The sequence below is a fragment of the Arachis hypogaea genome, chromosome 17 (genome assembly GCF_003086295.3).
Source record: "Arachis hypogaea cultivar Tifrunner chromosome 17, arahy.Tifrunner.gnm2.J5K5, whole genome shotgun sequence".
Classification (NCBI taxonomy): domain Eukaryota; kingdom Viridiplantae; phylum Streptophyta; class Magnoliopsida; order Fabales; family Fabaceae; genus Arachis; species Arachis hypogaea.
The window spans coordinates 25,176,004-25,188,378 of record NC_092052.1 but is presented as its reverse complement, the minus strand read 5'-3'; the positions used below and the strand labels follow the sequence as shown (position 1 = coordinate 25,188,378).

The window sequence follows — 12,375 nt, the reverse complement described above, 5'->3', positions numbered from 1 at the left end:
TGTATGGTAATATTGTATGTATGAAACTTGTTTTTGGAGTTGGTTGTGGCTTTTGATTTGGCTTTGGTGGTTTGGAGCTTGATAGAAGCTTGTTGGAATCAAGTTTTGGTGTTTGAGCATATTAACACTACAACAAATATGGACTTTAGCAATGCCAAATTTTGCAATGCCTTAAAACCGTTCTCTTAGATAGTTTTAGACAACGGTTTTTTATAGTGTTACTGTTGAATTCAATTTTTTTATTATTTTACAGCAACAAATTAAAACCGTTCTCTTTGACTATTTTAAAGAACGGTTTTATAACCGTTACCATGATTTGGTTTTAAGCAACGGTTTTTTGTTGTTGTTTAAATAATTGTACAAAAGAAACGCATAAAAACCGTTGCCAAAATGCTACACTTTAAAACCGTTCTATTAGATGGTCTTAGACAACGGTTTTTACAGTGTTACTGTTGAAGTTCAATTTTTCATTATGTTATAGCAACAAAATAAAACCGTTCTCTTTAGCTATTTTAAAGAACGGTTTTATAACCATTACAACAATTTTTTTTTTATCAAACAATAATTTTCTTATATTATTTAAATAATTATACAAATTTAGATAATTTTTTCTATAAATATTAAATTTTTAGAACACTCAAAATTATTGTTATAAATATATTACAAATATTATTTATAGAAGAAATAAATTTATAACAATGATATATTTTTGGTTTCATTCCCACTCTAAAATTTAAGATAATATTTTTTTAACACATCAAAAAAATTTCAACAACCTCTCTTCAAAATAAAACATAGAGACTTGTTAATTTTTCCTTCCTCTATTAGCCCTAGCGCTCCATAACCGACACCATTCATCATTAGAGCCATCATCGAACAATGCCAAACTTGTAACAACCCAAATTTTTAGAAAATTAAATAATAATTTATTTATAATTTATCATATTTGTTGATAATTTTTGTAAGCCCCAGATTTTAGAAAATAAATAATGAATTATTTATAATTATATATATGATTTTCTTTTTAGAAAGGTTATGAGACTTCATGTTTTAAATTAATTTGATTTTATATAAATTTTAATTATAAATTAGATATTTTTGATTTACTAAAATTAATGATTTTTGCTTAATTAAAATGCAGAGTTTTAGTAATTGGAGATGAAAGAGAGTTTTGTATATAATTTAAATTGAAATAATTTAAAGTTTTGATTAATATTATGAACTAAAAAAAATTTATTTATTTATCTATAATTTTAAATTAAAGTATTTAATTACAAATAATTTGTAATTTGAAGAATAAAATAGTATTCTTAAAATTAATTATATTGATTAAAATGATTAAATTGAGTTTTAACTCAAAACTCTACTCAAATCCTAAATTCCCAACTCTAAACTCTAATTCCTAATTCATTAACCCTAACCCCTTTCTACCCAACCCACACACACATGTACCCCTCCCCCTACCACCTGTTCATTCTCCACTGAGCCACTTCACCTTTTCTCACTGCTACTCACTCACAGCACACACCACACACCAAATAAACAAACATGCACAGACACATAAACATACATAGAGGGAGAGAGAGATCTGAGAGTGAGAACCGAAGGGAGAAGAGGAGAGGAGGGGAAGCCGCGCCTTGCCGCCGCTGCTGTCCGCGAAGTCATCTTCATTACGGATCAGAACTGAGGCGAGAGAGAGGACCGCGATGGAGGAAGGAATCGCGCCGCCCAGTCGCCGTCCATGGGGAGTCGTCGCCGGCGTTGTTGCGAGGAGGAGAGGAGCCCGCGTCGAAGGAGAAGAGCCGTCGCGTTCTACCACTGCTGAGGGACCAGTCGCCGTTAGAACCGTCACTGCTGTTGTGTTCCGTCACCGCCGCCACGTCGTGACCCCGTCGTCACCACCGAAGGCTCTAGCACTGCCGCTACTTCTATGGCCGCCATCATCTATTGCATGTGCGAAAGGAGAGAGGAGCCTTTAGAACAAGGAAAGGAGTCGTGTGAGGCTTGTGCCGAGAGGCAGAGGGCTGTTTAGCCGCCACCGCTGCTGCCATGATCACCGTTACGGTTTCAAAAAAAAGGGGGATGCCGTCGAAGTACCTCTGATATGGTCTAGATCCCTTCCTCTAATTTGCTCTGTTTCCATTCTTGCTCTGCTGCTATTTCATTGGTTACCCTATTCTCGTTTTATTTTATTTCAGCCCCTATAGCTATGATTATTGATAATGTTACTGCTGTTGCTACTGCTGGGTCTAAGCCGCTGCTGCTGTGAATTTAGAATAAGAGAGTTTGTCGCGTTTAAATTCTGCGGTCTCGACTAATTGAGGTAGGGGATTTGTTTTAAAAATAAATGTTCAGTTATGAATGCCAATAAAATTAAATGAGTAACTGCAAATGGTTTATGGTTGCTTTGTGTGAATAATTGTTGGAATTGAGTTGAATCATGGCTGTAGTTGGTGATTGGTTTAATGATTTAATGTAGTGATTATTGACGATGTTGTGTATTTTGAAGTTATACTTGTTTCTAGTACTTGTTGATGATGATTTTGTGTATGGAATGTTGCTATGGTTGCTGGAAATTCATTTGATGAATCAGAACATGAGATATGTTGTTATAGATGAGATGCTGAAGAATGGATGTTATGATAATATGGTTACGTTGCACCTATGATATGAAATTGTGATATATTGAATTAATAGTTCTTGGGCAACTTTGGTTAGTGAAAAGAAAGTTAGAAATGTGGTTTTAGATGAATCCTAGGCTTGAATATAGGATTTGGTATGTGAGGTTGTTAGAAATACTTTGTGCAGAATTTCTGCAGAAATCTGCATAATTGGCAGCAGAACGAATGACTTTTTGGGAGCAGTCCAGACCTAATTTTTAGATGAAATTATTTTTCTGTAAAACTTTAGTGTGTCTTGAAAATTCCATAAAAATTTCAGGGAATTTGGCCAAGTGGTTTGGAAGATATGATTTTTTGAAGTTTAGTGGTTGCTGCAGATTTTTCTGGTTTTCTGGTTCTGCAGTACCAACTTGCAGACGCTATAACTTTTAATTTAAACAGAATTTTGAGTTGATTTTAAAAGGATTTTAAAGATCTATCAGTCTATTTTAAGTGAGTACAAGTTTCATGTTCATATCTATTTTATAGACTTAGATAAGTCACTTGGAAGGTCGGTTGTTTGCTGAAAACTCTGAACTGGTTTATGAAAACATGGCTCCACTTCCAATTGATAATTAATTAATCAAATGAAGTGATATGAACCTGAAACTTGTGGATTCTGAAACTTAAGGATGTTGACTGTAATCTCACCAAAATTTAGAAGCAACGGATTAGAATTGAACTAAACGCTAATAGCATAGAACTCGCACAAATAATATCATTTTGAATGTGTTTTAAGCTAATCATGTTTACCTTTATTTATTTGAATCTAGTTTTACTAATGCAAGTAAAATTGTTGGATAGATTCTTAACAAACAATAATGAGTTCTATCTAGAAAAATAGAATTAAAATGAATGCCACATTCTCAGATTCCCACAGTGCCAGGTTATTGAAGTGAATGCACATTCTTTATTCAGTAAATGGTTTTCTGAAAATGGCAAGCTGGTATGCATGTACAATAGTTATTAGAAGTACCAATGCTTTGTAGTTGATGAATTTCCAATTTGTTATCACTTCAGAGGTTATTGATAGATGAACTGTTATTATGTTGTATTGTTGCACTGAATGCACAATTGTGTTTTCTTGTTGTTTAGGTTGCAAAACTTTTCCAAAAGATTCAAGAAATGGTAAAGAAGAAAGCAATCTAGTATTTGTTTTGATTGGTGAGGCAGAACAAAATTTAACTTAATGCTATATGCTTGTCATGTGCTTTGGGTTAAGTGTGTGGTCATGCAGATGAAGTTGAAAGCCTTGCTGCGGCGAGAAAAGCTGCTATATCCGGTTTAGAACCTTCAGATTCTATTCGGGTATACCAATCTCTCTGGTCCTTCCTGGAGGAAAATACCCATTTTCTTCCCCGCTATTCCTTTTTTTTCTCTTTCTTTTTTTAAATAGTGTGTGAGAATGTTAAATATCATTTAAAAAATGCAACCGAGAGATGTTGGATTTTCTTGGGTATTTGTATAGTGTGTTAGTAATCCTTAAATATGAATATTTCAGGTTGTAAATGCATTACTAACTCAGATCGACAAGTTAATATCATCTCCAAATGTGATAATCCTAATCACATCCAACATAACTACTGCTATTGGTAAGCCTAAATCAAACTTCCATTCCTTCAATTATTAGCATTAGGCTTAACATTATATTTAATTTGCTAATTTTTTTTTTCACAGGAAAATTATTATGAAGTAGAAAAAGAACTTAATCACATAAATTGTGAAGATCAAATATTAGAGAGTAAAAATCACCAATTTGTGAAGATGATGAGGAATCTATTTGCTATTGTAATATATTAATCTCTTTTCTTTATGATTAGATATGGTTATGACTTAGACTCTTATTATGTAATTTTAAAGTATCTTAGTTTATTTGACTTCTAAAAGATTCACAAATATGTATGAATCTTATAGAATACTTTAAAAATCAAATTTTATGGTAAATATTCAATTAGTTTTCTTTAGTAATTTGATTCAAATAGTTAAGGTTATTTATTGACACTAAATTAAAAAAATAGTTGGAATATTAATTTTAATGCAATATGAGAAAATTATTGTAAATAAAAAATATATAACTACAAAAAATCGTTGTCAAAAGTCACAAAAGGAATGATTTTAAAAAACCGTTGCCAAAAAATGAAACTAATGGTAACGCTTTAAAATCATTGTCTTAGACGACTATTAAATGGTAATGGTATTAAAACCGTTGTCAAAAAACGACACTAACGGTAACGCTTTAAAACCGTTGCCTTTGTGAATAATAAAACTACAACAGTTTAAAACCGTTGCCTATTCAGTTATGGTTTTAAACCGTTGGATCATGAAAGAGAATTGTTTAAAACCGTTCCTTATCGAGTAACGGTTCGAAACCGTTGTTTAAAATTTTCTATCAAAACCGTTGTCTATACCAGTAACTTTGGCAACGGTTTTTTTGTTACCGTTGCCTTAGGTAAAAAACCGTTGCCTTTGAGCATTGGTAACGACCACATATACCACAGGTTAAAAATCGTTGCCAAAGCGTTGCCTAAAGTTTTGGGAACGGTTTTTCAATCTACGGCAACGGTTTTTTACCGTTGCAAAAACCCTTATTTGTTGTAGTGTAAAAATCGGCCAAAGTATGGTTTCGGTTTTCTTTATGTAATATGTAATATTTCTGGACACTTAGGCTAGTAGAGTTTAGGATAGGATTGAATTGGTTGTTGAAAATTATTGGATTGATGATGTATGATGATTTTGAAGAATATAATGATTTTGATGAATTATGATGGGAATTGTTGATGTTGGGTAATGAATGTAGATGATGAAATGAGTATTGATTGTGTGGATGATAATTATGATAAAATGATTGTGATGTGATGATGTTGTAAATTGATGAAGGGTGTATATGAGGAATTAGATTGTATAAATTATTGGTATGAAAATATTGAATTGAAATTATGGATTTGTGTTGATTTATGGTAGAAATGTTGAGTGAATTAGGTGTGGAAGTGATGGAAGTACAATGAAATGATAAAGTGTAGTGCGTGGTAGTGTTTTGTGATAGAATTGGGTATGTTTTGGTTTGGTTTAGTTTTGGAATTTGGAAAGTAGAGAACTTTGATGTTTTTGTGTAAAACTTGATTTTTGGTGAACTTTGACAGATCATAATTTGAGACTCAGTCGTTGAAATTGAATGATTTTTATTTTAATTAAAGAAGATTTCAAGAGCTTTAAAATAATATAAAGTTTGTTGAAAATGGAGTTTAGTAGAGGAAGTTATGAACATTTAAAGTTTGGAATTTAAAACTGAAATTTCTACAAGTTGAATTTTTCTAAATTCTGCAGCACATGCATACGCGGCACCATGGTGTGTACGCGGAATTTTGGCGTGTGCGTATGCACACAGGGACATGCGTACGCACAGAGGGATGTGAGTATGCACAGACTCTGTTTTACTTGGCATACGCACGCCCACATGGGCATGCGTACGCACAGACCCTATTTTGCTGAAAAATAGTTTTCCTTCTGTTTTTAAGGGTTCTCTAACCTTTCAAACTTCTTTATCTATTGTTTAAGATTGCTAACTAGTAATTAGGCCTTAAGGCTAATAGAGATGGGCTAGTAAATTAAATTGGTAATTTATATATGAGTTTAGAAGATGGAGACTTAGGTTTTTGAAGTGTGGGTGAACTAGTGAAGTGCTTTATTGGCGATGGTTTTGAGAACTTGTGAGTGGATGATAACTTGTGGAATTAAAATTGATGATAGTTATGATGAGTTGAGAACTTGAAAAGGAATGATGAGCTTGATGGATATCGAAAGACAATGTGCCAGGGACTATATCCTCGGAACGATAGTATGCCGGGTACTATATCCCTAGAATGTTGAAACTTGAGAGTTGAGAATGGAATGAGATGAGAAAATGGTGATGACTGATAATGATTTGAAAGCGTGCCAGGCACTATATCCTTAGAATGATAGTGTGTCGGGCACTATATCCCTGGAATGATTTATGATGAAATAGATGTTGTTGTTGTTTTTCTTCTCTGCCGCAAGAGTGTGCCAGACATTATATCCTTGAAATTATGCATGCAAGTGTGCTAGGCCCTATATCCTCGGAACAGTAGTGTTCCAGGCTCTATATCCTTGTACATGCACAATTAGAAAATGGATTAATACAAACAGATTTACAGACAGATTTAGTCTTTATTACAGACAGATTTTTGGTTACCGACGAAATTACCGACGGATTTTGTCCCTCTGTAAAAGCCCCGTCGGAAATTATTTACCGACGGATTTTTTTTTGTCGGAAAATTACTGACGGATTTTTACCAGTTACCGACAGATTTTTCCTCTGTAAATTCTGCATCCATTTTTCGAATGCGACGAACTTTTTGATGGATTTTCCGTCTGTAATTACAGACGGATTTTCAGACAGATTTTTCGTCTGTAATTACAGACGGATTTTTAGACGAATTTTCTGTCTGTAATTACAGAGGAATTTTTTGACAGATTTTCCGTCTGTAATTTGAACTTTGAAAAATCATCTTACATTCTGATTACAGACAGAAAATTTGTCTGTAAATCCTTCAGTAAGGTAAAATAGAATTTTTTTTTATTTTTCCAATTACAAAATAAACTTATTTTCATACAAAATAAATATAAATTTAATACAAATTTTTATCTAATTTATATTCAAATATTTATAATATTTCAAAACATAAACAAATTCATCGTATTATCAAACTAAAAGAAAAGTACTATAAACAAGCAAGTCAATATAATTCAAAACATAAACAAAGTGTATTGATACATCAATTATAATAATAAGTAATAACCATACATCAACAAAGTCCATTGATACATAAACTATAATTCAAAATATAAACTCTGTATTCAAAACATCTTTCTGAAATCCCATGTCCAGTAAATGATCAACTTCATCGAGCACCAACACTTTCACACCCATCAGCCGAGTTGCAAAGCCAGCAATATTCTTCACATGATCTGTAAGTCTTCCAGGTGTAGCAACAAGGTTCTGTATAGCATGTATAAAACATTAGTGATTATTTCCTAATAGATCATAATATTCAGCATCTATATGAAAAGGTTATTTAGTAATGTTGAAAAACTACTGATCTTTTTGTTTGCTTATATACATGTCCTTTGGAGGATTTACCTAATAGATCATAATATTCCAGTAGAAATGTTTGCTTATATACATCTATATGTAAAGGTTATTTAGTAATGTTTCCTAATAGATCATAATATTGCTTATATTCAGCCGCAATAATAGAAGGATTTACCTAGCAAGGATTTGCTTGCATACGTTTCTGTTCTAAGGCAAGTCTCGTCCCTCCAATAACAAATCAGAAGAAGTCACAACATTCGCAGCTGAGCTTGACATTGCTTGACTCATATGAAATGCGCTGCGTGGTTCAAGTTGAAGAGGGGCTAAGCTAGACACTCCACTGAAACCTTTACCAATATTATTTGCAGAAACATTTGTCATGGAAGCCATAGCTATGTCAGCAGGAAGGAAACCCTGCTTGCTGGCAGCATGCCGTTTGTTGTCGATTCTGGGGACTTGTTGACCCCAGCTACCAAAACTGCTCTCTGGCTCTAGTCTGAAAGCATCATTGTGTCTCACCACAGGCTTCAGAATTTTGGACCTTTTTCTTGCTTCAGCAGCAGCCTTGGAAACCTCTTCTGCATTTAATCGCGCCAATGTCCAAGGACTAATTTGACTGCTCCAGGATTCTTTCTCTTAGATGGTTCTTCTCTAATACTCTTCTTTCCAAGTAAGCTTATGGAACCGCTTTCTGGTGGGATTACATCAAACTGCAGCCAATGAAAGCAACATATGGTGCCATGTAAGAAAATGGAACACACAAAAGCACCAGGGATGTCATGTCTGACAAAGAAAGCACATTAATACCAAAAGCAAGTTGAATTTTTTTAAAAAAATGTTACCTGATCTTCATCGAGGCGTGGTGGTGTGCACCACGAACCACGCTGGAACGTAGTGAAGGATCTCGCACTGCTGAATCCAGTTAGTGAGCTAACAGTTGACATTTGAGGACTTTGTTGACCACCAACTCCTTGCTGCTCCTGCTCTTGCTCCGTCAGAGCTATGATGTAATCATAAGTGCTGATTCCCTAAGTAACTTAGCAATAACCATAACATTTGGCATAAAAAATGTACACTTAATGAGAATTACTAGAAAGATGAACTTGTAGAGGATTCAGAAAAGGGTACACAAATATCAGAATATTTTTCAATTGGCTTCCTTCATTTTCTTTTTGCTTTCTTTTTTCCTCTTAATGCCTAATGTTTTACAAAATTACAAAGTATGAATGTTTATCCATATTGAAGAACTACTAAACTAAACAATTAAGAGATTTTTCTTGGTCTCGTTAGGTACCTGAGCAAGGGAGGCAGCACTTCAATTGTTTAATTAAACTACTAAACTAAACAAAGTATGAACGTTTATCCTTAATTGATTTGATCATCACTTCAATTGTCCCCTTCTTACCATATTTGCTACCACTCCTCCTTCAAAATTCTACCACTTTTAATTCAACCTAAATTCTGCAAACGAATATATATAAGAATTAAAAAAATAAAAAATATTGAAGAGAAACTAATGAGTTAATTTTAATTTATGTGTGCAACTCACCACTTTTCTGCCAATTAGAAGACTATATAAGTCAAGATTGTTGTACTCGGATACATGGAAGAACACAGAATCTGGCTTCAATTTCAATACTCTGCTTTTCAAATGCATGCGAATATATAATATAAGAAATCCCTATAAAGAATAATGCTAAATACATATCGGGTTTAATTTATTTAACCCAAAATTGTTAATTGATTATTTAAAAAAGGTTCAATTAATATATTGTCATGTATGTGTGAGTTAGGAGGCACATTGTGCAGTACGTGAGTAACATTTTTTCCATATCATACAAGGATATACATTAATAAACAAACTAAAGAAAAATGTTTATCATCACAATGAGCAATATTTTGCCATTAAAATTTAAAATCACCTCTTTGTATGTTCAACATTCCTCTGTGGTATATAGTTGCTTATGAAAATCTTGGTCTTCCACTGAACAGTAAGCCTGAAAAATTAAGAGGAGCAAATAAAAAGTAGCACCCTACATATATATAATTATTTTAGAGTAATATCATATAAACTAATTTTGTATAATTTTTTTATATAGTTATGTTTAGTATTAAAAATGATTTATAAGAAATGAGAAAAAATGATGTAAATATTATTTTTTATTATTTTTATTCGTAATTATTTGACACTTAAGTTGTGTGGGTCATCGGCATATTCTAATTTTGCTACAATTTTATTGAAATACGCCTAGCTGATAGGTGATGGGATGGCAAACTGTAAATTAAATAGGATAATATTAAGGTCATCATCTACATCTAAATATATCCGAAACTTAGCTTCTTGCATTGCTAGCTTTTCTAAGCAAAAATTCAGGGGTAAAATAAAGGAGGATACACTTACTCAAATGGTGTCAATTTTTTCCTGTAGGCCTATTTCACAAATCAAATTTTGGTGTTTGGTGCAGCTTGAACTACTTCCAGAAACATCAACCTTCCTTCTTGCATAGTATCCTATGCTGTTTGGTGCAGCTTGAACTACTTCCAAAAGAGCCTGCTTTGCGGCCGCTTGAAAACTCGAATTCGTCCTAGTTTTGTTGCCACAAACAGCCTTGTCCCCTGGCCCTGCATACTCATCAAAGAAGCTATAATTTTCAGACCTCATGAAGCATCCATCAAGAAATATTTGGGACGTTGTGGCTTAAAGCAAACATGTTAAGGAACTAGTTTGTTGCTCAACAACAAAATACTATCATTAACTATAACTTTGCAAAAGCAATATCAGGACAGCAAAGAGAGATCAAATTAAACATGACCTGAAGTATTATTGTAATAGCAGTTATCATGCAAATTGAAATGAGTTTAAAATGAAGATGTAAATTAAAGGATACAATGAGAAATATCCATCAGGCCTCAAAAAAGTAACTCTCTGACCACCATTGAGTATGACTTTTGACATTCGACACTTTTTTGGAAATTATATAGTCTTTTGTTCCTAAATCTGCAAACAAATTTATGCACACCATTAACAAGAAATGGATGCACACCACAATGAACTCTAGCAAAACCTTGCTGAATTCCACTCAATTAACATTATTAGATACACCTAAGTAAATAAAATGACACCGGAGATGCTAATAGGCTCTGACAGCCATCTTTCTAAATATTTCAAATTACAATTGATACTATAAACCAACCGAAGCTTCAAATTAGATGAATTCTGAATGACTAAATCAAACTTGATTTTGGTGTGAACTCCAAAACAATATGAACAACTTGAACTGACATATGACCCCAAGCACCATTACCAGTCCCATCAACAATTCAAAGTCAATCTCACATATTAAAGTGCTTTAGTGCATCTACATATTAAAGTTGAAAGCTTTAGTTCATCTAAATTTTATTGAACAAAATATAAAAAATCTGCCAATTCAAATGCAATGGTTATTCGCATCAGTCACCATCCAACAATTAGATTTTGAATTAACTAAAAAGTAAGAAAATAAAAATCAGAGTGACAAAAAAGAAAAACAAAGCATACTGCTGGGGATCTTCACTCGACCATAAATGGTGTAACCTTCAGCGGACCTGAAAAAAACAAATTAGGATTAAAATCGATCCACATAACATAATTCTAAACCAGAGAGAACAAATGGAAAATTAGGGTTAAGGGACGAGAATTAGGGTTAAGAAAAACAGGGAAGGGACAGGGTTAAGGCTAAGGATAATGAAATCGGAACGGGTTAGGGCTAGGGACGAGAAGGAGGCGGAGGCCTTCCTAAACTAACAGTGACGAGAAGAGACAATGACAAACCTCCGGCGAGGAGAGAAAAAGCAGCACGAGAGCGGCGGCGGAGGGAGCTCGTAAGACAAGAGCACGGCTGAGAAAGCTCGTGTGACGATGAAAGGAGCAAACGCATTGAGAGCGGCGGTGGAAGGAGCTCGTGCGACGCGAGCCGCCGCCGCGGCGACAGCGGAGGACGTCACATCTTCAATGGAGAGAGAGAGAAGGCATGGGAGTAATTCAAGGAAACGTGAAAAAAAGTGAACTGAAGTATTCGGGAGTAAAGTGACCCATCTCCTTATTCTAATATATTTTCGACGGAAAATTTTAAATTACAGACAGATTTTCTATCTATAATAATTTAATAAAATGCAGCATTTTGCTTATTTAATTACAGACGGATTTTCTGTCTGTAATCATTTTTCACAAAAAAAATAATTTTACCGACAGAATTATCGACAGATTCTATTTTCTGTCTGTAATTTATGCTAATTCATTTTTTTATTTTCCGACAAAAAAATCCCTCTAAAATTCCGTTTGTATTTCCGTGGGATAAAATCTGCCGGAAATATCCATCTGTAATAACTTGTTTTCTAGTAGTGGTGGCAAAAAAGGCAACATTCGAAAGGATGTGTCGGGTTGGCATCTATGGACCGACAAGTAATATTACGAGCCAATAGGACATGCATTCATCATATGCATATTCTAGATGCTTGCTTGCTTTGATTACTTGAGTTATGCCTATGTGAATAACATGCCTAAATGCTAGTTGATTTACCTGCTATACTATTTGTGTTTTACTTGCTTCCATTATCTGTGATTGT

At 33.7% G+C, this 12,375-nt stretch overlaps 1 protein-coding gene across 6 annotated transcripts; it reads left to right on the top strand.

Annotated features, from left to right (window-relative positions):
• Nucleotides 1-1,418: 1,418 nt before the first annotated feature.
• Nucleotides 1,419-4,628, top strand: LOC112767231 (pachytene checkpoint protein 2 homolog). Of its 6 annotated transcripts, none has more exons than XR_003184801.3 (6): nucleotides 1,430-2,107; nucleotides 2,199-2,323; nucleotides 3,756-3,788; nucleotides 3,883-3,968; nucleotides 4,162-4,252; nucleotides 4,338-4,628. XR_003184801.3 is itself a non-coding variant. In XM_025813119.2 (4 exons), the coding sequence occupies exons 1-4, from the start codon at nucleotides 3,707-3,709 to the stop codon at nucleotides 4,349-4,351; spliced, it is 273 nt and encodes a 90-aa protein (XP_025668904.1). In that variant the 5' UTR covers nucleotides 3,565-3,706; the 3' UTR covers nucleotides 4,352-4,628. The 6 variants fall into 6 exon arrangements, 2 of the variants coding, with proteins under 2 accessions (XP_025668904.1, XP_025668903.1); XR_003184799.3 differs by having other exon boundaries at nucleotides 3,756-3,824; nucleotides 3,898-3,968; XR_003184803.3 differs by lacking the exon at nucleotides 2,199-2,323 and having other exon boundaries at nucleotides 1,419-2,107.
• Nucleotides 4,629-12,375: the final 7,747 nt, after the last annotated feature.